This window comes from Rhagoletis zephyria, unplaced genomic scaffold (genome assembly GCF_001687245.7).
Source record: "Rhagoletis zephyria isolate East Lansing unplaced genomic scaffold, Rhagoletis_zephyria_1.1 Rzeph_scaffold_03747, whole genome shotgun sequence".
NCBI lineage: Eukaryota > Metazoa > Arthropoda > Insecta > Diptera > Tephritidae > Rhagoletis > Rhagoletis zephyria.
The window spans coordinates 3,231-29,898 of record NW_016160830.1 but is presented as its reverse complement, the minus strand read 5'-3'; the positions used below and the strand labels follow the sequence as shown (position 1 = coordinate 29,898).

Here is a 26,668-nt window from a genome sequence, read left to right as displayed (position 1 = left end):
AAAAAAAATCAGGCCAATGCTATTAATCAGGAACCAAAGAAATGAAACTGGCTGCGACGCTAGAAATTCCCCGGCGATAAAAGTAAACCAGCGCCAAACCAATAATTATGTACGCACCCACCACACCGGCTAGGCGGGTGTTACCATCATAAAGTCAGCATTAAAATGAAACGTCATCACAGTTTTAAGCTACGTCAAGCGCCAAAGCGCGAAGTTACTCTTCCGCAGACTCCGCGCGCAGCTAGTAGACTTTTCGATTAACTGACCACCCGCTTGACGGCTCGCAGCTCGCATACCTGTGCCAGCCAGGCAGCTAGTCAACCGTGATTTCGCACGCTACTTGAAATAGCTAAATATATATATATATTCACACCGTGGACGACTACACTTGTGCACACTATAATAACATTGATGTGGCGTCGATCGTTTTCAGTTTGTTTGTACAAGCTGGACACAGCAGCTGTAACAGCCACAGTTAGTCGTTGAGCGAGTGGCATTCAAGCCGGTAGCGCGCATTACTTGCAAGTTCGGTTTCGGCAAAGTCCAAAAAATAAATTTTGCAAAAGAAAAGCCTTAAAAAATAAAAATCACCAACATAAACGAATGCGCGCCCGAGACAGTTGCGTTATACTCGTACTACAACTGTAATCACACGAAATACGTTCGGTCAGTTACTCGTCTCTGCTCGTATCATTGTCGTAATTGCTTTATTGGCCGCTCGGTAGAGGGCGCGCGCATTCGTGTCCAGCTGGAATTCGTCTATTCATAGCAATTTGTGTAGCTTCGCGTAAATTCCACGCTTTGAGGCATAAACCGCATTCGGCTCTCGACGCGTTCGCCGTGTTTTCGAGCGAGCGCGCGCTTGAAAGGAAGTGTGTGCGCGCCATACACCCCCACACCACACTCCCACCCACGCACACAGTTGCAGGCTTACCAATACATACATACATAAGTAAATGCTGTACGAATACATACTCGCATCAATGTAAAGCCCTTGGCGTGGAAAAATTTCTCGTTGAATTTGCAATGCGATTTGAAAATTTACACACAACAAACTGGGGGCCTGCGTGGATCTGGCTACGTAAAGTGTAGAGTTTTCTTTAAAAATCATATATTTTTTAGTTGCTCATTTCATGCAAATTCATTTGTAGTTAGCTACATATACATATATGTATCTACATACTAAATTCACATCAAAAGCAAACGCTTCAACTCAATTAAGTAGTATATAGTTAACGCGCTAATAAAAGAGTACTCTTTATACTATTTCGTCGCTAATAAATCAAAATAGCGAGAATTTCAAGGCTTTGAATTTAATTTGGGCTTAGCGTAGCGTCGGCCGGCAGCAGCAGTAAAGTGGCAAAGAAATTTGCATTAAAATAGCAGAAAACGAGAAATGGACAAAAAGTAGTGATTGATTAACATGTACGCGTTGGAAATTTTTCTTCTTTATGTTTTTTCTGCTTTAGTGTTGTGGTGTTGGAGGTTAAGTTTAAACTCACTTAATGTATTTGTGTGTGCGTGCGTGTATTAAATTAAATTAATATACATATTTGTAAGTGCAATTTGAAGATATTTGCTAATTTAGTTTTTGCAAGCAAACATACTAGACATACATATTTGCAAGAAAAGTTAAAGCATATTTAAGAAAATAATATATAAAAAATAATAATAAATACAAAAAAAAATCAAAAAAAAAATTAAAACAAAAAAAATTACAAAAACAAAAAATCAAAAAATTTAAATAAAAATACTAGAACTCATATTTGCAAGAAAAGTAAAAGTATGCAAAAAAAATTAAATTTTTTAAAATATAAAAAAGATTAAAAATAAAGAATCAAAAAATTTTAACAAAGATACTAGAACTCATATTTGCAAAAAAAATAATACAATTTAAAAATTAAAAAATAAAATTAAAAAAAAAACAAAAAATAACAAGTAATGTTTACGCAAAACACACAACCGGCTTCAATGCTCATATAAAAATTTTGGAGTTCTGTTCATTCCTTCATGATACAATGGTCGGAACTAAATAAATAAATAAATAAATTAGTATGGGACTACGCTTAGGTACCACCTTACCGATAAAAAAAAAAAAAAAAAAATTATCGAAAACTATTCACGTAGTCCAAAGTTATCTGGTAGCAGACTTAAAAATATTCGAATGAAATCATAACCTCCTCCTTTTTTCTAAAATCGGTTTAAAATTAATTTAAATAAGTCAAGTTTTTCAAATTTTACAGTGTAAAAAATCCGAAAACTTTCAATGCAAAATCTAGTCGATAAAATTCGTCCTTAATAAAAAGCGTTTGCATTATTTTTGGACTTCTCGAATTCGTTGTGATTTCTTTAAAATCAGCATTTTTTTAATTTTTCTACATTCTATATCAAAATTCAACTTTTCATAACAAGTAAACTTGACAACAAGCACCTCGCTCTAAGCTAGTGAATCGAAATATCGATACTATGTATTAAAAAAAAAAAGATTAAATGTATTTAACAGAAAAAATAAATATTATTGTACGTCTGCTGCTTAAAAAAATGGTAATGGAAACAAAGTGGCAAAAAAAATGGAAAAAAATGTGAAAAATGCCTTAACTAATTGGATAACTACATATCGCACACGATCTTCAAAAGTGACACAACTCAAAATTTGGCATTTTTTGAAATTATGCACTAAATATGTACACAGAGCCTTTATTTACCTTTCAGCAAAAGCTGGAGTAAATTCTTACTATAATTTGCTGAAAAAAAACCTAACGTAAATACCCCCTTGCCTATGTATATGATGAGCATGTGCTAAGAAATTGTTTTTCGAATTTTCTGGCGAACGTGTAATTTTGAGTTGTGTCACTTTTGAAGATTGTGTGCGATATGTAGGAAACATATTATTAACAATAATAAATTATTAAAAGTGCTGATGAAACGGCTAAAAAATTAATGAAGCAAAAAAAATATTTTTGGTTGAGTGCAGCTGGAAATTACAAGTGTTTGTACATTCATACATATGTATGTATTTGTGTATTCAAGTGCAAATATATTGTTAGAGAAATAATAATAATAAATTAATAAAAAAACAAAAAAAAAACATAAGACAAACGTCAACTAGAGTTCCAGTCAACAATCAATCAAAAAAAAAAAAAACATTAAATTGAAGCAAATTTAAACGAAAAACTAATTTTCTTTAATTCTAAAGAAATGGGCAATGGGGCATATTGGTAGATTCATAGTCCAAATAAAGTCGACTCTAACCGCCGGTTCCACCAGCAATTTAAGTGGAAAATGATTTCTTATTTTCTGTCAATTTCCATATGAAATTCAAAAAAATTAAAATCATTTTTTACTTAAACTGCTTTCGTGGAATTGGCTGTAAGAGCCAATTAATATCTGCCAAGAAATCTAAATCTAACTCTAGATTTTACTTTATTTCGACTATGAATATGCCCATTTCACAAAAGCAATTTTAAGTAAAAAATGTAGTTTATTTTATTTTATTGCACTTAAATTGCTGGTGAAGCCGTCAGTTAAGTTTTATTTGTGATTACTGATGTTTTAAGAGCGCCATTGGACATTCAATTTGTAAAGCCAATATATTTAGAAATATAAATTACAAACTAATAAATTTGCAAAATTATTTGAATTTATAAAATACTTTCTTAATAAATTAATAAAAAAAAGCATTTAATTCTCTTGAAATTGGAAACTGGAAAGTCGCGAATGACTCGAAAATCTCAAAACTATTGCCGAACTGTCAAAATGTGTATAAAAAATAATTTCTGTATTCCAGTTTTTCAGCTTCAAAAGTTGAATGGAATCGCCTAATCATATTAGTGCATAGAAGAGAACATTTTTGAGTTGAGCTTTGACCTCTGAAATGGGCATATTGAATTACAGGGACTAGCATGGGTGGATTATTAATAATTAAAATTGGGGTGCATATATGTTTTTTAATTTAAAAAGTTATGTATTTTAATTTATGTATTCTAACTCAGAACACAGCGACCTAAATAAATTTTTATTAAATGAAGAATACTTTATTATTAGTTGATCAAATAATAACAGAGTTAATTAAGAAGAGTTGGCTTATTTTTGCAATGTTTTAATTTGAAAATGTTTTTTTTTTTTTAGTTCGCTGGAAGAGCGCTGCCCTAATTCAGGAACTTAAAAATACAGGAAACACGATTTATCTGTTATTCCCTCATAGTTTTACCGTTTTAAAAAGTTTTTAATTGCGAGAGCCAAATCGCATTTTTTTACTGCGAATAGTGCTTTCGGTTGTTTTTGTTTTTTTTTTTTTGTCAGAAAATCATGCAGAATAAAACTATTTTAAATTAACAAACATTATCTTCAGTGACAAATGGGGACTTTAAGAAAGGTCAGAACCAGCTTATTTTGTACCTAAAACCCTGCAGTTGCACTCAAAAAGAAGTCAGCTTGATTAGGTGGCAATAACCAAATAGCCGAGCTCTTTTCTCGGTGTGCTATAATTTTTAGCAGAATTTAAGCTCCCAGCCAAATTTATTTTCTGATGGTGCAATGACCTGTGAGCAAAATACCAATAGAATTCAAGACGCATTTGTTACATAAAACTATATAGCAGCCAAAGGCTCCAATTGGCTCCCGGCAGCCCTTTTTGGACAACGCTAGTATAACCATGTGTCCTTTGAGCGGTAATTTAACCTTCGAAAGTTGTGTGTTTTTTTTTTTGTATTTTACGAAGAAAATTCGAATGTGTGGCTAAATGGCCCAAAAATGCGACCAATAATCGAAATTTGTTCATAAAGTAAGCAAAAAATATTGGTATTTCCTAATTACAATGAATTATTTAATGCAAGGTGGATATGCTTGGTTTTTAATTAATTACGCTGATGTTTTGATATCTTTTTTTAACCGACTTCAAAAAGGAGGAAGATATCAATTGATCGGAATATTTTTTTTTTGTATGTGTTACCGGCTAACTTTGGATCACGAGAACCATTCTCGATATTTCTTTTTTTTTATCGGAATGGTGATACCTCAAACTTGTAAGATTATTAAATGTAAGGGACTCACTTCCCTTAATCCTATCGCAGATTCCTTTCCCGCCCCCTCGCCACTCGTCAACTTCCTAATTTCCATAAATACCAGTGTGTCCCGGGACATGTATATTTAGTACAGATTGATTATATGATGACCAAGCGATTGCGAGCATCTTCTGCATTCTTGAACGCATGTCAGGTTGGTTGTTACCAGCCCAAAGCCCTTGATAACAGCTCAAGCGAGTTTTGGTTGAGCTACATAGATTGATCATGCCTAGGCTTCCCTAAAAGGCAATTTCTAAAGGAACACATTAAATATTTTTCCATTTTTTTAGCAATCTCATCTGCTTAGAACAATATTAAGTTTCTAATCACTTCTTTCGGGAGAGTGGATTTTAAAAATGCGGTCAAAGTCAATTTCCGTGAACAGGCATTGGCGTTTTCGGTACTCGGGCCGATTCTGTCCAGAATAGTGATCCCTTCTGCAGGGTGTTAGACGCCCTTTATCGCCGCTTGGAGGCTCGGGTCTTTATTAGAGCAATAGAAGCCAAATAGACAATTTTAAGAATTTTTGTCTGTCTGTCTGCCAGTATTGCTAGAGGTCCAACTTAAAATATAGAGAGAAAAATTTACAGAGTTGCCACTTGTTTGAAAATTGCAGTTTAATTAAATTGATAAGATAAAGTAAATATTGCAATATGGCTGTCAAAAGAAAGGAGCTTAAAAGAAGGCTTACATCCAAAATATTTTCGAGGAGGTTGCCACATGTTTGAAAGTTTTAATTTAATGTAATTGATAAGATCAACGAAATATTGCAGTATGGGCAACAAACTGAAGAGTTTTAGAAAAGTTTACTTCCGAAAATATTTTTAAGGAGGGTTGCCATCTGTTTGAAAATTTGTATTTAATTAAATTAATAAAAAAAATTAAATATTACAATATGGGCATCAAACAACACAAAAATACGTTTAAGACGCAGTGAAGCACGCCGGGAATTCGCTAGTTGTTTATAAAAATGAAATCCGCTGAGGCCGTAGTCGAACTGAACCCAAGTTCATAAATTAAAAAAATTTAGAACATTTTCCTTTGCTGCTTGTCTGACTGCTATCGATTCAGCTTTCGTGTAATCCGCTCATTTAGCGAATATTTATAATTCTTTTTTAATCCTTACCGCATCTTTATGACTGCTTTAAAGAAAAATTTAGCTAGGATTAGAAATGGATTAGACAAGGATTAGAGATATTCGCCACTGTACAGTAGAACAGGTTTTTGTTTTGGTTTATGTCATTATTGCAGAGGACCAAAGAAATCATTTATCTTCTTCCACTAAATAAACATCACATCATTCCTGATTATTTTTTTTAATTTTTTGCTTTTTTATTTCCTAAAGATTCAGCTTGAGTTCTTCCCATTAAATTTCTAACGTCCTTTTTTTTTGGTCTACTCTTCCCCCGCACAGATTTAAATCGATACCGCCAAATTTAATGGTACGATGGCGCAACAACAATGCTGACGCCATGATTGAGGCACAATATCCGACACCCGGTGAATTCGAGTACATGGAATGCGGACCCTCGCCGCCCGCTGAGAGTGCACCCAGCATGTATGACAGCTTCGAGGAGCCCACAAGCGAGCTGAGCGTACAAATATGCAACGACACCTTGCGCATCAGTCTGATCGATCAGATGAAGAGCGCCGCCGGGCGTGTGCGCTTCCTGGAGGACATCGAACAGGGCAATGTGATTGTGGAGAATACGAAGACACACTTCGAATCAGCATCGAAAATTGAAAAGAATCTCAGTTATTTGTGGGCGGCCTTCTTGAAACGCTGGGACTTGCTGCAGAGTTTTCTAGACATTGGCGCCGAATTGAACTTCTGTGATCAGAATGGCATTTCGGCATTGCATTTGGGCGCCTTTAGTGGTTGCCTATCGACGTTGAGTTTTCTCGTCGGCAAAGACGTGAATGTGAACTTGCAGCCGAAATGTTATACGCCATTGCATTGCGCTGCGTTCGGTAATTCAGCCGAGGCAGCGAAATTTCTAATCAACAACGGCGCACTCATCACCATCGACACCAACAAACCCAACTGCGAGGAGAGTCTACTGCACTGTGCCGTGCGCGCTAATGCGCTCGAATGCGTGCAGCTGTTCATTGTGGAGGGTGCCGACGTGAATTCGCTGAAACCGAATGGCACTAATGCGATACACCTGGCGGCCGATTTGGGCAATGCACAGTGCCTGGAGGCGCTGCTGAATGCGCCCGGCGCTGATCCCAATGTGCGCATTTGTATACGCGAAAAGGAGTCGACAGCGCTGCATTTGGCCGCCGATGAGGGCAATGTCGAGTGCGTCGATCTGCTGCTAGCCAAAGGCGCCGATGCCAAGTTGAAAAATCATCGCGGCTTCACCGCGTTGCATTTGGCGGCGCGCACCTCCAGTCTGGAGTGTGTAGAGTCGCTGCTGCGTAACGGCAATGCCGATCCCAACGCAGAGGACTTTGATCATCGCACGCCGCTGCATGCGGCCATCGGCAAGTCGGAGAATGCCTTTGATATACTCGAAACGCTGATACAGTGGGGCGCAAATGTCAATCACAAGGACATTTACGGCTTCACAGCGTTGCATTTGGCCGCGCTCGATGGGCTGGCGCAATGCGTTGAAATGCTGATCTTCCATGGCGCCGATGTGACTACGAAATCGAAGAAGGGCACCTCAGCATTGAATGTGATCACGCGCAAGACGCCTGCTTCGGTGGCGATGATCAGACAAAAACTGGACGCGGCCATTACACTGCACCACTCACAAGATCCAGTCAATCGTGAAGTGGAATTGGAGCTGGACTTTCGTCAGCTGCTGCAACACTGTCATCCGCGCGAGATCAGCTATCTGAATACGTTCGTAGACGAGGGGCAAAAGGAAATACTCGAGCATCCATTGTGCTCCTCCTTTCTCTACATCAAGTGGGGAAAGATACGCAAATACTATATAGGACGGTTGATCTTTTGCTTCACCTTCGTGCTCTTTCTGACACTCTACGTGCTGACGGCACTCGCGCACAATTGCTACAACGGCAGCAAGGACGACAATACGACCATACAGGCGCAGGAGCTGTGCCAAAAGCAGTCCATACTCGGCGACATGCTGCGCAACAATCCCTTTGTCATGGAGATGCAGTGGTGGGTGCTGGTCGCCATCACGATTGTCGAGATATTTCGGAAACTCTACGGCATAACCGGCTATTCAACATTCAAGCACTACGTGACGCAGGTGGAGAATATTATGGAATGGTTCGTGATCACGAGTGTCTTCGTCATTTCGTACATCTATACGAAGCAGACATACACATTTCAGAACCACATAGGCGCCTTTGCGGTGCTGCTGGGTTGGACAAATTTAATGTTGATGATCGGCCAACTGCCCGTCTTCGACGTGTATGTGGCAATGTATACGCGGGTGCAGGGTGAATTCGCAAAACTCTTCATGGCCTACTCGTGCATGCTAATTGGCTTCACAATAAGCTTCTGTGTGATATTCCCCTCCTCGTCGTCCTTCGCTAACCCCTTCATGGGTTTCATCACTGTGCTGGTGATGATGATCGGCGAACAAGATCTCTCGCTGCTGATCAACGATCCGGACGGCAAAGATCCACCCTTCTTGCTGGAGGTGAGCGCGCAAATCACATTTGTGCTCTTCCTACTCTTCGTCACAATCATACTGATGAACTTGCTAGTCGGCATAGCTGTACACGATATTCAGGGTTTGAAGAAGACCGCCGGCCTATCGAAACTGGTGCGTCAAACCAAACTTATATCCTACATAGAGTCGGCGCTCTTCAACGGTTATCTACCACCTTGGCTGCGCAATTTGCTACACTACACTGCACTCGTCTCGCCACAGGCATATCGAGTTGTATTGTGTGTAAAGCCGCTGAATCCGAGCGAAAAGCGTTTGCCACGCGAAATACTCATGAAGGCCTACGAAGTGGGCAAGATGCGCAAACATTTTGGTCATACCATATCGGCGAAGGGTACTGCGGCGACCTATTTGCAATACAAGAACAAATACAATGACAATCAGACACAAAGCTATGCGACAGACGATTTGGAAACGGCACATTTTAATACGCTAACGAGCAAGATCGACGACAATGCGGAGCGTATCGAATTTCTTACACAGGAAATTCAGGAGCTAAAGCAGGCGTTGATTACGCAACAGCAACAGGCGAGCAAAGTGATCGATAAGCTATTGATTGTGATTTCAAATCAACAAAAGAATAATCTTAGAAAGTAAGCGACCATTGGCTGAGTGCCAAAGTAAGAAATTACATAGATTTAAAAGACGACGCTATGTTTGAGCTCGTCAAGGAACAGTATATTATGTGGTATTGTAGTGTATTTGATTCGATTTGAATTTGAAATTTATGAAAAAGTGGAAGCAATCAGAAACTTGAATGGAATTTATTTTAATTGTAAATTTACTTGTAGTTTAGCTAAGAGTGAAATATAAGTAACCGATATTTTTTGTAGTAAAATAATTTATAGTTAAATAATGAATTTACATATACAATTTACTATATAGTTTGATTTATTTATTTTAAAATGCAAATCTATTTTAAAACTCTGGTTTGGAGCTACGGAAATTGACAGAATTACTTTATCAAATCATTAGTATCAAAAAAGTTGACTAACAGTATATTCAAACAATTGGCTAAATTGAGTAATTTATGTTGTTAATTGTGCTAACTATTTTGGACTTTCCGCACAGTCTATATTTAAATTAATTTCTAGCAAATTGAAAGTCGAAAATATTTACTGTTGGAATTTCGAATTTTTTTTGTTGTTCACAGCTTGGAATTTCCGTTTTGACTTTTTTAAGTTCTAAGTTTTTGATCTAACATTTTGCTTTCCTCCAACGTAAATTAAACAGATTTAACAGTTTCACGGAGCGTCTGACTCAATTTAGAAGCAATTAGACATTAAATTAGTTTTCATTTTAAAAATTGACTTTTTTTTAGTAAATTTACTTCATTTCAGACATACCTTAAATATGTGTAGAAATGTATGTATATATTAAATTTTCGTTTAGTTATTTAAAATTATAAAAATATTTAAAAACTCTGTCTTGGAACTTTGCTGCGGACCGATGAACGCAAGAATTGCTTCCTATATTCAGACAACCCGCTAAATTGAGTAAATTTAGATTTAAATTAAAGAAACGTATTGGTCTTCACACATAGTTCATTTAACTTATTTAATTTAGTTCGATTTCTTGCGTTTTTTTTTTCATTGATGATATTCGCGGTTGAAGTTTTTTGATTTTTTTTGNTTTTAAATTAAAGAAACGTATTGGTCTTCACACATAGTTCATTTAACTTATTTAATTTAGTTCGATTTCTTGCGTTTTTTTTTCATTGATGATATTCGCGGTTGAAGTTTTTTGATTTTTTTTGTTTTCAGTTTTACATTTTTGCTAAATTGAGACCAATTAAGTGAAATTAAGTACTAAATTAGTATTCAGTTTATAATTGGAATTTGTTTAGAGTGAATTGTTTTCAAATTTCTAACTTTTGGCTATCTAACCACAGTATAAGCTAAATTAAAAAATTTATTAAAAAATGCCAAACCAGTATTGAATGGAAATGAAATTTCAAAAAATGATCAAATTACTAGGCGATGAACAAATTTCTCGATTATTTCTTATACATATTTTTTTCTGAAAATATCTCATATCGAACACAATTTTCTTGAAATTTATAATTATGTTTTTTTTTTTAGTATGTACATTAATTTTAGAAACCGTAATGGAAAATTTAGCATAATACCATAATTAGAATGCAAAAGAAAGTGTGGGAATAATAAAAAATAAATAAATTCTAATAAGAAAAAAGGAAAAACACAGAACTATATTTTTTTTTTAATTTCAGCAGATAATCTCTTTGATATTTAAATAAATCTTTTTTGCTTTTGCTGACAATTTCCATCTGTTTTAAGAATTTCTATATGAATTCATTCTAATTTTTAGGCTGGAGATATAAAAATTAAGTCTCAAATTAAAATTAAACAAGTAAAGTCATAAAGTCTATAACAGTCTTATTTATTGTTAAGAGTTTGTTGTAAGTATTAATTTGAAGTAAATTAGTGTCCTCGGTTTTTCAAATATCGGAGTTGTCGTATTTTTGAAATTTACCGTTATAGGGGAAGGGGGTCTCATTTTAGTCCGAATTTAATAATTTTCAACAAAGTGCTTTTCCGTGCGCCAATTTTGGTTGAATTTGATGAATCGGTTACCGAGATACATATTTGTGGTCATAAGTTCGCGGCGCCACTAATAATAATAATCAAATTTTCTGGTAAGTTATTATTGCAATAATCGATTTTTGGGGAATTAGCTTCAATAATTACTGATTTATCGCAGTTTTTGTATTTCTGTAAATTACCTATATATGGGAGGTGGGCGTGGTTATAGATTGATTTCAAAGATTTTCAACAGATCTCTTAGTTGGATCCTAAGCAAGGCTAGGATCGAGTTTGGTAAGGATTAATCTTGTTTATCATATTTCTATTTCACATACTAATTTTCAAAAATTTCGTTTGAACATTTACTGGAATATCGTAGTTTTTGCATTTTTCGAAAACACCGCTATATGAAAAGAGGGCGTGGTTACAGTCCGATTTCACCGATTTTCAATACCAATCTACCTTATACCAAATTTCATTGAGATGTCTCAATTTTTGCTCGAGTTATCGTGTACACGGACGAACGGACAGACTGACATGGCTTAATTGACTTCCTTTTAATTCTGATCATTTATGTATACATTTGTCTATAGGTTTGTTCGTCGAGCAAAAAATTTGTACGAATTTGTACGAATTATCACGATTTTTGCCCAAATCGCGTTCGTGCAGACCAAAAAATTATCCAACACTCAAAAATTGTGAGAGCAAAGTGACAGTTCTCTTGGAGAGAAGTTGCAAATTCTTGCTGGAAAAAATTTTGCCAGCAAGAATTTGCAAACACGAAAAACATGTGGTTGTGGCGCATGGTTGCATTTTTGTCTACAATAATTTGAATAAATTAGTTCGTTAAATTTAAAAATTTATAAACACGAGCGATTTTTTTATGAAAAAAGGAAGTAAATAATTGTTGATATAATTAATTTAGTTAATTCCAATGATTTGAACTTAATTCGGCTGAAAAAAATGGTATTCGCAATCGGAATGCAATTGCAACCAGAGTCGATTTAAGAAACCCGACAGCTAGTACGATGAAGAAATTGAAATGTATGTTAAAGAAAGTCAGAACAACAAGAAATATACATGTATATCCTGTTTTTGGCCATCCGAAAGAATTTTAAAAATTCTATAAAAATTTTTTATGTTTGAAATGCAACCGTGGACGCCAGCTGGCAGCGAAACTTGCAAATTCCTGCAAATTTGCGTTCGTGCAGAAATTTGCAAGTTTCTCAACATGAGAGAGAATTTGAGAGAATTTTTTCTTACTCTCTGATATTTTGAGTGTTGGATAATTCTTGCTGGATTTTCGACGAACAAACCTTATATCTATCTCGATTCGTTTTGACAAACAACCGTTATGTGAACAAAATTATAATACCCTTGTGCAATAGTGCGCTCGGGTATAAAAGGGCACTCAGACAACAACATTACTAACTTCAATTTATGTACATCTGCATATTTACATTTTTTTTACCCTTTTAGGACCATAAACCTGTGAGCGAAAAAAAAACTACAATTTCATCATACTTTGTCAGTAGAGTAATTTTTTTGCGAAAAAATGGGCGACCAGGAGGTGATTTTTAGTTTTCAAACCCCCCTCTTGAAAAGAATGTGATTTTAATTTTAAGTAGTTGTCTGTCTGGGAGTGATTTAAATATTTCGGAATCAAGAAAAAAAGTTTTAATACCGATTTCTTTTACTGAAGCTATTCACTAATTAATGAGGAAAAAGATAATGTAACAAGGTAATTAAAAAATTGTTTTCCGTTTTTGTTTAGTTAGAATTTCCCAATTCGACTGTCCCGAAAACCTGAGTTAAACTACAAATAAAAAATTACTATAATTAACTATAGTTACCAAAATAGCTTTAATGCATAAGTTTTACTATTTAGAGTTGGTTTGAGAACTTTTCAACATTTTTTATTTTACAATTTTCGTGGTAAGCAAAAATATTACCCACTTTTAATTCACATTTTTAATTCGAAAGTCAAACCGAAATGTATTATGTATGTATGTACATATGTATGTTCTCAATAGTAGTTATTTATGAATAAACATATGTAAATTCATTAAAGAATTCCAACTTCCAGCAAAAAAAAGAAGACCCGCTTCGCATGGAATTTTGTTTTCGCTGGGCAGCTAGCGCTACAAATGCATACACAGGCGAACACACAATGGAGTGAAATGGATGAGAAACACTAAGCTTTGCTGTTGCTGCTGCTGCTGGCACAGCGAATGTATAAATGTGTACATACAAACAACAAATAAATACTTACATATATTTTTGTTAATTTAGGCAAAGCAAATTGACTTAAGCCACAATAGCGCTTTTTTTCTTTTAACTCTGTAGTGAATGCGGCGATATAGGATATCTACGCTTTTTTTCAGAAAAATAATAAATCTGTATTTTATGTCATTTCCTTTCATTTCATTTCATTTCATTTAATTTATTTGATTTTTATTGCGCTAGTTGGTTATTATGCGTGATTTTATTGCTTAAAAATTCAAACGAAAGAAGCGCTCGCCCGGACCAGCAGTTGCTATTAAATTTAAATATTTGATTTGCTAGACATTTAAAAACAGTTAGTTTTGCATTTTTTATTCGTTTCTCTCTTCTTCTCGACACTTGTGTTTGTACATCTGCTGCTAGCGTTTAGATTTTTGCGTTGTACTTTAGACTTTACAACAACAATATGTAATGTTTTAGTTAAGGCATGCGGAGAAGATGGACAGCACCGCAACAAATGGCAAATGCAAAGAAAAGATGATTAATACAAATATTGGCCAAAATCCAAGCTTATCAACGTTGTGAGGCTGTGTAAGCGCATATACAGACATGCAAACGCACATGCATACAAGTTTACGTTTGCGAGTAACTATACCTAGGGTATTCACATACTATACTAAGTAGTTTTACTATTAAAATTTTGCTAGCGAAATTGGAAATGAAAATAATAAGATAAAAATTTAACATTTACACAAATATATTTATATGTACACCCAAGGGCAAAATAATAGAAACAATTTACTTTGAGCTGTTTTGTCTATATTTCTGTTGTTTATTTAAGATTTATTATTTTTGTTTATGAAATTGCAGCTCAATTTCTAACAAAAACCATGTAAGTTAATATGTATTTAAATTTTTGTGAAAATTATAAAAATTCTGCCAGTTGCATCTAAATTTTTAGGTTATGTGTTTTTTTTTATGGAAAGAATTGCGTTATTATTTTGCATTTTATGTATGTAAAAATAAAATAAAATTATCGAAAAGCACAATTAAAAATCCGGTTGGGTTTGATATTTTTTGCTAAGAATGATAATGCAGGTAAGTGCGGGAAGTAAAGGAAGGAACGAAACAAGAAAAAGTACTAACATACAATTAACATAACCTAAAAAATTAAGTCTTGTCTTGTCTTATTAAGGATTAAAAAGTCTGCAATATGTTTAGTCACTTATGAAACATTTGGAAAAATTATGAGAAGCGAGTTTCCGTTCCATTTTTTTTTTATGGTTTGAATTGCGAATAAAATTTTTCAAATAAATCCACAGGTTAAGATGGTGACCAGCTACTATCTAGAGCTATGCCAGCTTAATCCTGATGAGCTAACACCCTTTTCCATCTGTTTCAGCCCCGTTTTTCAAATGGCTCCACAAATTATAATTGCATTTAATCGGTGAAAAGGCTTTTCATAAAAATCATAAGAGTATCATAAGACTATCATAGAGAAATTGAATACAAATCTCATCAGCAAATGGTACCTACATATGTATATAGGTTTCTTTTAAAAGTAGTATATATCGATGGCTGAGTGGAAGATGGACCTATCTCTGCTAGCCGGTTCGAAAACGCCGTATCTCAGAAAACTTTTCCAAGAGCGCCTTACTTCAGATTACTTCAGAATTTGATTGAAGAACGCCCTATTTCAGAATTTTATTGAAAAACAACCTATCTCAGAATTTAGTTGAAGAAAATACATTGAAAATGTGCTCAGCCATCGATATACAATCTTGTATATAATGCCTCACAGGGAAATATCTTTTGTTGCTGTCATAGCAGCATACATTTTAAATAAGCAGGAAACAGCCGAACACATTATATGCCACGGTGAAACCCTCACCAGGACCAGACTTCGACTCCTAGCCAAAGGACCTTGCGAGGTTTCTTAGCAACACGTGGACCAAAGAAGATCTGTAGCGAAAAGAGGTATGTTACAATAGATCGCTCTCGGTCGTGGTAATTAAGTGACCTGTTACTCCCGCCTCTAAATCAAATCTAATCTAATCAGGCTTCGAGGACCCAACTGTTCAAGTCTGAGTCCGCTGTTGTTGTTGGTGTAGCAGCTAGTCCGTGACAGTCCTTAGTTCAACTTAAACGTTCATCAATATCACAGCACAGGGTTATGGTCGAAGAAGCAAGGAGCTCATTATGTCGGAATTGCACCATGCACTCTAGAGAGCTTTGAATATATTTGAAAATATATATGTAAATTTTTTTTTTCCAGGAGAATTTGAAAAAACTTGAACAAGAAGTTAGTAGTTTTAATGGTTTCTGGCAATTTTGCAGCATTGTTGTTTCGGTCCAATGCTACTAAAGGGGCTGGGACATCCTGGCAGAGCAGATACAGGTGACTTGATCTGTTTTTTGTTGATTATACTTATTTTCAAATAAATAAGCACCCAATCGCGGGTGCAATAGTTTTCTAGTAAATCTTGAAAATGTTAAGAAGCCATATAAGTGAAAAAACAAAATTAGGCAAGTTTACGTTGTTTACGAAGCATTTGCTCGTTTAGATGAATACTCCAAATATACCTTAATGAAAAAATGCGCTTTCAACTCACCTGCTCTCGACTCTGTAATTCTTCGAAATATGTTATATCTTGCCCGTTAATTGTAATTTTTCCTGTACCAGGCAGCCGTATAGTAACATCGCCACGTGCGGTCTTACGTAAACACTCTATTGGTGAAGGAAAATATTAAAACAATTACTTTTGCAAACTAGCTTTTGCAAGAAAACAAGCAGACATACCATATGTAGTAACAAATTGACGACCATCTGCATCGAATTGTGGTTTTGGTATTTCCAATTGTTTTGTTTGATCCAGCAACGGTTTGGCGAATTTGTTAATAAAGTCACGACTTTTATATGAAAATGGTAATGACACTAAGCGATCCATGGCATTTGTAAAATTTGTATACTCCAAGTCGTTAATGTGTTCGACCAACTTGGTTTCAAGTTGACTCTTAGGCAACCACTCGAAACCAGTGAAGTCCCTAAAGTGAAATACATTTTGTTAAGATTTTACAAAATCTTGCTAATAAAAAATTAAAACTCACACTTTCTGGTTTGGGTCAGCGCGCGTGCCACGACGCAACATACGTTCCTCCAGTTCATATAATTTATTCATCTCCTCCACAATATCCTAAGGTAATAAAAAAATAAACTCAATCACTATGCACAATAGTCCACTACTGCCTGATTGTACTCACGAACAACAATTTGAAGAAATTAGGGCTTCCAGTATAGAACATACTGTGGAATGGCCGACCCGTTTCGTCAAACTCCGCCGCTTTGCGCACTGGAAAGATTTTTTCCGGACTTTTCATTAGCGGTCGTGCACGTTTGTCGAACAAGCCCGAGGGAAATAGATATTCGATTGCATTCTGATGGGAAGAATATTCTTTCACTTGTATAGATGTTAAAGGCTTAAATATACACACTATGTGTACTCACATCGATATCCTCTTGCGTAAATGTTTCTGGATCTTCGCCCATCATGTTAGCCAAGTGCCTTTTACCAATTTGATACTCTAGTTTTTGTGTTTTCATGAATTCATCATTTTCTCGCGCACGTTCGAGGTAGGCTTTCATGGCATTGCTAACTTTTTGTTTCTTTATCGCTAAAGGTGCAGCTTCTACGGTCACCTCGGTGCCATATCCACTGCTTGGTTGCTGCAAAACAGATGAAGGTTAGGTAAGTACAATTCGCGGGTTCCATGCGTTGAACGCGCGGAATTCGAGTGGATTTTATATTTACTATTTGTGCTGCATAGCTATCCACAATTCGGTTAAGACTTTGTACAGAATTTCTGTTAATTTTTAATAAATTTATACCGAAACGCAAAGCCACAGCCATATCGAACGTAAAAGGATGAAAAAAGAAAAATTTGACAAGATATTTAGAAAACAGCTGATAGCAAAGAGAACCAAAGTATTTTTAACACAGAGATGTTATTCGGTGTTTTATAAATATTTTACCTGGTTTGCGCAAATTGGTATTGCAATTGTAGTGTAAATTTGGGATAGTTGGGTGCGTCTATCATATGCGGTCAGGCCCCATGGCCTTTTTAGGTTTTTTTTTTAATTTTAACGTAATTCGACATTTCGAAGGCGAATTTCGCATTGCAATCAAAAAACAAAAACTAGGTGATTTAGCCCTTACTAAAGGTATGCAATTTGGTTTGCACAAACTAGAAATATTATTTTTAAGTGTCTGATAAAAAAAATGCAACAACTATTTTCATTACCCAGTAGATAGTTTTATTGGCTTTCGAATTGATATTTTTTGTAAGCATACCTCTTCTGCAACAGAAAATACACTCAGTTTTAGACACCCCTTCCAAATGAGGCAAGATAAAAAGAAAAACGGCTTCCATTCCTGGCGAGTTCGAGTTGGTATCTTTCGTGATGAAATTAGCCACAGAATTCAGCCTTAAATTGTATTGTTAATTAATTTTAGAAGTTGCAAGTTTTATTCATATTTAACCAGTAGTCGCTACTACGACTTTGTTTCCTACAGAATATTCTCATAATCCTTAATTTCAGCTTCTTTATCGTCCATTTGATTTTGTAAATTATCTAGGGTCTCTTGCAAACGTTGCTTCAATGTTGGATTCTGGATAGATGAAATCTCTTGGGCCTTTTGTGTATGCTGCGTTTTCAAATCTTCATATTGTCTACGCAATTCGGCTACTCTGCTTTGAATTTGTTCGGCATTAATATGTGGTGTTGTTGTATTGGTTTCACTTGAATAATCATCTTCGTAATCATTACGTTTTTGCTCTTCATAATAGCCACTCGGTGCTGCTAAGTTCGAATTAGAGCCGCTAAATTTTGAGACCATATCATCCGCATCGGCTTTTGGACTGCCAAACATGGATTTGTCGAATTCGGTTGCGTTATCTTTTAAACTGTTCATGCTATTAGCATTTTCGATGCCAGATGCACCCATTAGATTGGTTGAAGTACCGGCAACATCGCCGGCCCCATTTCCTCCCATCGAAAAATCAGACATGCGCGAGTCATCCGCTGATAACCTGGAAATATCCTCAAGGTCTCGCAAGCGTGAAGTGCCACGCCGCATATCTTCATCATCATCGGACGAAGACACTTCTTCACCGAAAATATCATGCTCACCAACACCACCAATGGGCGCTGAACGAGATGGTGCATCTTCATCGTCACCATCTGATTCTACATTGATGTCTTTTTGTGAAGAAGAATCGTTATTCTTATCACCCCCATGCATAGTCTCATCATTGTATTCTTCCTCGCCTTCGTTATATTCCTTGGATTGTTGCTCTAAAGACCTTTTGTCTAAATCTTCATTAATGATTTCAAAGTCTACTTTTACGGCATCATTATCGATCCGTAATAGACGTTTCACTTCTTTCTCAATTTCGGGTGCTTCAACGTTTTTCTTTTTCAATGTTTTACGGAAGCGGCGCTTTCGCACGTTTTTGCACGGTGGCGTAATGCCATGAGGCCACAAGTATTTCTTGTCTACCTTATTAGGATCCTTCTTTTTGCCCTTGTTTGGCGATTCTTTTTCTGGATCTAATGCGTCGGGTTCTTCTTTGCAAATCATCTGTATACAAGATGGAAGATGTATAAAATTTTAAAACTATTTTAGATTCACATTGCCTTACTATTTGACAAATATCTGCAGATTTGTAAAAGTTTTTGCTATCTATGGTTTTGAGGCACTCAATAATGGTCGGCAAATCTAAAACTTTCGCATGCAATAACCATTGATCAAAACGCAACTCGCCATAACGTAGCTCATTATCCAATTTGATAGTTATCCGATCCTTAAGAGTTCCTGTTTGTAGTGCTTCGTGCAGCGCTTTAGCGGGCTCCTGAATAGTGGAAACAATTTTTTTCTAGAATCTCCCCAGATAGAGTGACATACATATGTATGTATGTACATATTTATGTACTAACCTCTGGTAATCGAAGTATAAATTGGTTTTCCAAATCAACGCCGTCGTCCCGCGGTTTTGTTTCATGTTTGGTCTTCTCTGTTTTCTTTTCGATCATTTTAAAACTATATTTTCAAATATGTCTGCAAATATTCTCCAGAAAATTTTTATATTTTTATTTGTGCTCTTCTTCTTTTACGATGTCAGTTTCAATAGTTATTTCGTCAGAGTTGCAATGAATTAAGTACGACGTTAAAGCCGATGCCAGATAAATCCTTAATCTGATGCCACATCATGAACGAAACACACAAGATCACGTAAGAACAAGGGAAACTGGAAAACGAGCGAAAAGTAAACAAAGCAAAGAAAACAGCGAAAACCAAAATTAGCCAAAATTATTGTCAGCCACTTTAAACGCACAATTTAGGTAAAATGATGCAACAAAATGCTTTAAAATGTGTTGTCATGTTGAATTAACTCTTCTTTACTTGAATAAAAGTGTAAAATAGTGGTGCTTGTGATGTAAACAAACGCCCAGCTGACGAACCCGCTTTCGCAAACTTTTTTCTCAAAACCAGTTACAAATACAACGTCGCGTTCTTACGTGATCTTGTATTTTTGGTTCATGATGCCACATAAAGCTTTTGCTTCGCTTTACGTGACAGATAAGATGAATTGTATGACAATGCACAAAGCATGCCACATAGATCGTGACATAACTTTTGCGTCTGGCGCTTTGCTGGCAAAGTTATAAATGTCACGCAAAGCCACAAAGTTTTATCTGGCATCAGCTTAAAGGTTTTGCCTAACATTTATAACTTTGCCAGCAAAGCGCAAAACGCAAAAGGTATTCCTCAATGAACGCCAAAGAAATAATTTGGCACTGCTTTTTTACTAGTGAAAGTTGCCGTGCATTTAATATATTAAGTTTTAAACATATCAGTAGCAAAGAACGTAGATAACAAGAAGGGACAACTCGTTATAATTGTGGCGAAAGTGATCAACAGGAACGTGCCTTCTCTTTTTATCCAATCAAAAAACGCACTAGGGCTAAAGACATGGGCGTAGCCAGGTAGGGGCTGGGGGTGCTCGAGCTAATTAACTTTCAAATTTTCCTTATATATATATAAAATAGTACCCTGAAATGACAGCTGAATAGGGTCGAGCCCCCCTGCGCCCCCCAAATTTCATTCTGGCCGATGGCAAAAGAGAAGAAGGCACGCCCCTGGTATGATGTTTATGAAAGTTTACGAAAGCCATTTCGTTAACTAAGCATTTGCCCGTTAACAAATCGGCTTTCATAAACTTTTTTCTCAAAACCAGCTAAAGTTAGTTGCAGCTTTTTGACATAATTTTCAATGGGATACCTGTCAAAAAAGTTGACTACGGGCCCTTGTATTTTTGGTTCATGCTTACAGCCCCTGGCAGCCCTTGCGCATTCACAATATAACTTAGAAGAAGAAGCCACTAAAAGTTTGACAGTCACTCGATTTTTTCTCTTTGGCTAATTAAATTTTTTCTTTTGCACTTTTCTTTGGCCGGTGATGATCCTGAATTAATTATTAATAAAAAATAAATAAATTCATATTTTATTGTGTGTAAATAAAAGAATCCGTTGGACTTTCATTTACACGTCAAAGTGCACATCGCTCAGCATCTACACAATGCGTACGCGGATCTCTATTTGGAACGGAGTCCTATTTGTGACATCGTTGTTGTTGGTTTCCACTTGTGTCAATGGTCTATATGAGGATCAAATAAAGAAATTCGATTGGTAAGTGCAAGGAACACGTCAGCATAATCCAAATGTCCCATTGTCACACTTCATGCATACTAATTATAATAGGAGAGTTCAGCACATTGGCGCAATCAGGCAAGCACACTTGGAACTAAATTCCCTTAGTCCACGTTTGTTGGTTAGTACGCAAGAAAATGTTGTCGCAGTATTGGAGCCGAAAACGGGAAAAATGTTGTGGCGACAAGTGCTTGAGAATTCACCGCGCGGTGAGCTAAAATTAATGCAAGTTGGAACAGTTGCGGCTAATATAAACGACGCAGAGAGTACCGCTGCAGCTCCCACAAATTCAAAGCATGGATTCGATGTATTCACCGTGCAAGGGCATGCGCCTGCGTTAGTGCGTGGTTGGAATGTGGCTAGCGGTAACTTGGAATGGGAGTGGTCGTTGATGCCACTGCAAACGGAGCGTGCGGAGTCAGCATTTTGGTTCTATAAAAATGGTTTACTGTATCATGTAATACCGACATGGCGTAGTCATATTGAAGTAACTCCATATTTTGCTACTTCTGGTCATACGACGGAAACCACTGGTCGTATATCCGCAGCGTGGATTTCTGCGGACAAATGTGTATTGAGCGGTGGTTACTATAGCTGTCTAGAAGGAAATCAGTTAATCGGAATTGATTTAACAGCAAATCAGCCGCAGGTGTTGAGAAAGACACTAGCGGAAGTACCGAAGGACAAGTTGCGCGCTGTAGAGGTTGGCATTACTTTTTTTTTAATGTGCTGATTTATAAACATCTCTTCTTGCAGGGAATAAGCGGCGCTTATGTAATTGATAACACATTAGTTAGCATACACGAAGCCACAGCTGTTTGTAATAATTACAAAAGTAATAGTTTCTTGTTGGGAAAGTTTCAGCAACGTCGCGTTTTAGCGCTGGCAGATGTAGTAAATAATGTGAGTTTGATAAAAAATAAATGCATAGTAAAATCAGAACTAAATTGAAAATACTTGAAGGTTTTGCAAATACGAGGGCACTATGTTGATAGCTGTGAACCAGTGCCAGAGATGACAATTAATATGGATTATCCAGATTACTATGGCACGCCGACGTTGAAAACGTTCGCCTGCATGTCACATGGTAAAGGATGCCTATATGTGTTGGGTACCGAAGATGAAGCTATTTTGGCAGTGCAACAGAGCAAAATACGATGGGTACGCCAGGAGTCGCTAGCAAATATAGTGGCTAGTGAATTTATTGATTTGCCGCTTGGTGATGCAGAGGGCACTTTGGAAAATGAAATGAAAGGAAATACAGGTGAGTTGTACAGTAGTATGATATGCTAACAAATCGTAAAGTTAATATATAGAGGAGATCTTTAAACACAGACATGTCATAGTTAATGTGTAGAAAGTTCGTCTGATCCTATAGCTTATATGTATTTAAAATATGAAATTAATTGTTGTCCCATTTTTTCTGCTATCAATTGGAATCATTAGAGGATGCAACGGGTTTGGAAAGTGAGTAAAAATTTTTAAAAAAAGAAAGAAATCGTGATTTTGAAATTTATGATTTTGTACTTATCATTTGGCTGCGTTTTTTTTTTCTTTAAAGTTATGTCCTAAATCGCAATATTACCAGTCTTAATCCTATAAACTATTTTTGCCTGTTTGTATAAAAGACTAAAAACGCCCCATAGTCAGGTTTGTGTGCAGTTAAATTGCTTAAGCTTTTATTTTCGTTTCGTTATTTATCTTACGGTTTGTGCTTACGGAATTGTAAAAACAATAGAGTTTTTAGAAAAAATTGATTTAACCCTCTTTCTCAACAGGTGATATTTCTAGCGCTTTCTTTCGTCGCATCTCTACCCAAGCTTTACAAATTAAGAGTATTTTTCTACACGTCGTTGGCTTGGGCCAACCTCCCAGTGATACGCAAAAAGCTGGCCTGGTGCGTGACTCCTTCGGGTTGCACAAAATGTTGGTGGTGCTGACACGTAGCGGCAAAATCTTTGGCATCGATAACATTAATGGTAAACATCATTGGCAACAGTATTTGCGTGATGTACAAAATTTTGTGAATCAGGAACCAATGCGTTTGCTGGTACAACGTACATCCAAGCACTTTCCGTTGCAACCACTATGCACTATTGTAGCAAAGGAAAAAGTATATGAAATTTTATAATTTTTGTGGGCATAAAATTAAACATTGAAATGTGTGCTTTTGCTCTATTTAGTCAACTGGCAATGGTGTACTCTTCCGCTTCAATCCCATTAATGGCAAACCGGCCGAAGGTGGCCTATTAAAATTGAATTACAAAATTAAGCAACTAACATTGCTCGCGGAATCTGAGAAAGAGTCTATTAAGGGACTATTGCTACTTGATGCCCAAAATAATGTCGCCGTATATCCGCAATACGTGCAAGAACTGGTAAAATTTTACTAGCTTAGCTTATCTCCCAGGATTTTCGTATATACATACAGTCATACTTATATTTAAACTTTTAGGCACATGAGATGTACTTGTTTACTGCCGACAAATCCACTGCCACACTTGATGGATTCTTTGTAGAATTCAACGATGGTGTAAGTGCTGCTCAATGCGTATACTATGTTATGAGTTATTATGGTTTGATATTTTAATAATGTTTACTTTTTAGGCTTTATCGTGCCTTCCTATCTGGAAAGTACGCCTTGATGGCCACAATGAAGACCACCAGTTAATTGCTATTGCTGCGAAAAACCCACTAGAGCATGTGCACTCCCAAGGACGTGTGCTAGCAGATCGTTCTGTTCTATATAAATATATCAATCCAAATTTGATTGCTGCGGTAACACAAGCAACCGATCCCACACATAAATGTAAGCAAAAAAAGATTTTAGCAGCATTTCATTTTAATTTCCTTCTTTGCCTCTATTTCACAGACTTACTGAACACCTATCTTATCGATGCTGTCTCTGGTTTAATTGTATTTTCTATGACACATCGCAGAGCGCGCGTGCCAGTGCATATTGTGCATTCGGAAAATTGGCTTGCATATTCGTATTATAACGACAAAGTGCGACGCACTGAAATAAGTAATATTAGTAATCTATGATTATAAGTATTTTTGTTGGTAATTGTAATCTAATTTTTACAGCAACAATTGAATTATATGAGGGTAAAATCCAGGCTAATAGTACAGTTTGGAGTTCGATGAATGCGCCACCAATGCCCATGGTGGAACGGCAGTCCTACATTGTGCCCACTATTGTGGAGACGATGCGCGAAACGATTACCGAGCGTGGCATTACAAATAAACATGTGTTGAGTAAGTGTACCTATTTCGGTAAAAGCTTGTATTTCAAAGTAAAGAAATTAATTTTTATCCTTAATAGTCGGTACGACGAGTGGCGCTATTATTGAGATGCCTTGGGCTCTACTCGATCCACGTCGTCCAATCACTTCTAATACACAGGGCCGCGAAGAGGGCGCAATACCTTACATTCCCGAATTGCCATTGCCAACGGAAAATATTATCAACTACAATCAGACAATTGCACGATTGAGTAATATTTTCACCGCACCCAGCGGACTGGAGAGTACATGCTTGGTTCTGGCGACTGGTTTAGGTGAGCGCACCAAAATAATTTCGTCTTTTTAATAGAGTGATAAGCGAAAATTAGGAGCTCCACCACCAAACTTAAGAAGCATTTACTAAATGCCTTAATTATAAGCACTTTTGATTAAAAAATAGCACATGCAAATTTGTGTCTATGAAGCTTTAAACTAGTTATTTTATTCTTACATTTTTAAATGTTTCTAAACTGAAATTTACACTATTTATTTATCTCCTTTGCAGATATGTTCGTTACTCGCGTTGCACCATCGAAAACATTTGATTTGCTTAAAGAAGATTTTGATTACATTTTAATTACTGTTGTGTTGTTGGCACTAACAAGCGGCTCATTAGTGGCGAAACATCTGGCTTCACGTAAACAATTGAAACAAGCGTGGAAATAAAAGCTTGAAGTTAGGCAGCGTGCAAAGACTAGAAAGTAATAAGTTAGCATCATTAACTTAATTCAATTTGATACCTATAGGCAATTGAAGGTACATATAGCATAAATGAAAAACAAAAAAAGTTAAATAAATAAATATGTAATAAAATAAAGTAGAGTAAACTTTAAAAATCGTATGTGCATGCATATGTGTGTTAAATTAGCTAACAGTGTGCTGTTCTCTTAAAATTGCAAGCGCCACTGCAACGGCTTATCAATACAATTAAATTTGTTTCCACTTTCACTTTCCTTTGTTTTGTTTACCATGCAGTATGTTTGTATTATTTTTTTTTTTTTGCATTTGTGTTATTGTCTTTTTACTATTAGCTTTGTATATGCTCAATGAAATGAGTATACTTATTTTTATTCTGCTGTACCAAAAAATCTATATAGAGCATTTGCAATGAGGCGAATAATATTTGTAGAACAGGTGAATGATATACGTTTAAAAATTTAATTATTTTAATTGCATTTGTTTAATAAATTTAAATAATATAAAACAGTTTTTTTTGTGATGCATTCGTTCTTAATATTTGCTCACAGCAAATGGATTTAGTAGCCAAATGAGCTGAAAAAACTTGCATACTTTTTGGGAAGTTTAATTTTTCATTTATTGTGGTCAATTCTAATTTATGGCCCATTGATTTGGTACTACCCAGTACAAAGACAAATATCAAGATGAATGCCAAAATTAAAAGGGATACGAAGAAGATAACGATAGAAAAAATGCATAACACTGTTAAAAATTTGCTTGATTTAATAGTATTTTTTTGATCAATATTTGTTGAAATTGATCGATTTTTCCTATTTTTAAGTTTGAACTTACATCGTTTTTATTAGACAACGAGCAATCAGCCTCATTGCGTAAGTCGTAAATGAGGCTAAATTTTGCGACTCGACAACAGTAGCATTGTCTATTGTCGTACTGAAATAAGTAAACGACCAAAATCGTCGAAAACTATACAGTGCTGCCAAGTTTTTCCGTTTTAATACACTAGTCGAGTGGAAAATTTAGGCAATGACGTGAAATTTTCGATACGATTCGACTCTCGAAAAACGACTTGCATTCGACACGACTCTCGCAATGAGGGTGAATATTTTCTAAAAAAATAATAAACAAGTACTTTTTAAACAATAAATAAAACCGACTTCAATTGTCATATAAATTTAAGAGCACCGTTAATTCCTTTATGATTCAATGATCGGATCTAAGCCGAATTAGTATGGGACCACCTCTCAGGTACCACCTTTTCTTTACAAAAATAATTATAGAAATCGGTTAACGTGGTTCAAACTTATGCGGTAAAATACATACATAAAAAAAGATATATTCCGACGAATTGATAATCTCCTCCTTTTTTGAAGTGGGTTAAAAATTAAATAAACAAGAAATTTAAAAACGATTTTTTTTTAAGAGACGCTTTTTTAGTGGT

General features: G+C 35.9%; 4 protein-coding genes across 9 annotated transcripts in view; 2 read left to right on the top strand and 2 right to left on the bottom strand.

Moving 5' to 3' along the window:
* mRpS9 (mitochondrial ribosomal protein S9) overlaps positions 1–17,422 on the bottom strand; it is a 40,975-nt gene extending 23,553 nt beyond the window's left edge. The window contains exons 1-6 of the mRNA XM_017624713.1: positions 17,289–17,422; positions 16,985–17,203; positions 16,741–16,914; positions 16,588–16,673; positions 16,280–16,524; positions 16,092–16,207 (exon numbers count right to left, since the gene is read on the bottom strand). Coding sequence (XP_017480202.1) covers positions 16,092–16,207; positions 16,280–16,524; positions 16,588–16,673; positions 16,741–16,914; positions 16,985–17,203; positions 17,289–17,387 — 939 coding nt within the window. The 5' untranslated portion in view covers positions 17,388–17,422. The remainder of the gene's footprint in view (positions 1–16,091; positions 16,208–16,279; positions 16,525–16,587; positions 16,674–16,740; positions 16,915–16,984; positions 17,204–17,288) is intronic.
* wtrw (ankyrin repeat domain 61 water witch) lies at positions 382–9,589 on the top strand. Of its 4 annotated transcripts, none has more exons than XM_017624711.1 (2): positions 382–666; positions 6,478–9,589. In XM_017624711.1, exon 2 carries the CDS (start codon positions 6,503–6,505, stop codon positions 9,308–9,310), a length of 2,808 nt encoding a protein of 935 aa, XP_017480200.1. In that variant the 5' UTR covers positions 382–666; positions 6,478–6,502; the 3' UTR covers positions 9,311–9,589. The 4 variants fall into 4 exon arrangements, with proteins under 4 accessions (XP_017480200.1, XP_017480199.1, XP_017480197.1 ...); XM_017624710.1 differs by having other exon boundaries at positions 382–1,081; XM_017624708.1 differs by having other exon boundaries at positions 382–1,088.
* A 344-nt stretch (positions 17,423–17,766) lies between the features above and the next one.
* Taf7 (TATA-box binding protein associated factor 7) lies at positions 17,767–19,723 on the bottom strand. Of its 2 annotated transcripts, XM_017624716.1 has the most exons (4): positions 19,475–19,723; positions 19,180–19,389; positions 18,025–19,118; positions 17,767–17,963 (listed from the first exon to the last, which is right to left on the bottom strand). In XM_017624716.1, exons 1-3 carry the CDS (start codon positions 19,568–19,570, stop codon positions 18,045–18,047), a joined length of 1,380 nt encoding a protein of 459 aa, XP_017480205.1. In that variant the 5' UTR covers positions 19,571–19,723; the 3' UTR covers positions 17,767–17,963; positions 18,025–18,044. The 2 variants fall into 2 exon arrangements, with proteins under 2 accessions (XP_017480205.1, XP_017480204.1); XM_017624715.1 differs by having other exon boundaries at positions 17,767–19,118.
* Positions 19,724–20,897: 1,174 nt separating this feature from the next.
* On the top strand, positions 20,898–25,973 carry EMC1 (ER membrane protein complex subunit 1). 2 transcript variants are annotated; one of them, XM_017624706.1, is made up of 13 exons: positions 20,898–21,226; positions 21,299–21,950; positions 22,004–22,150; positions 22,211–22,511; positions 22,694–22,714; positions 23,026–23,360; positions 23,431–23,625; positions 23,703–23,780; positions 23,855–24,056; positions 24,120–24,272; positions 24,335–24,505; positions 24,573–24,806; positions 25,037–25,973. In XM_017624706.1, exons 1-13 carry the CDS (start codon positions 21,117–21,119, stop codon positions 25,195–25,197), a joined length of 2,760 nt encoding a protein of 919 aa, XP_017480195.1. In that variant the 5' UTR covers positions 20,898–21,116; the 3' UTR covers positions 25,198–25,973. The 2 variants fall into 2 exon arrangements, with proteins under 2 accessions (XP_017480195.1, XP_017480196.1); XM_017624707.1 differs by lacking the exon at positions 22,694–22,714 and having other exon boundaries at positions 20,900–21,226.
* The last annotated feature ends 695 nt before the right edge of the window (positions 25,974–26,668 follow it).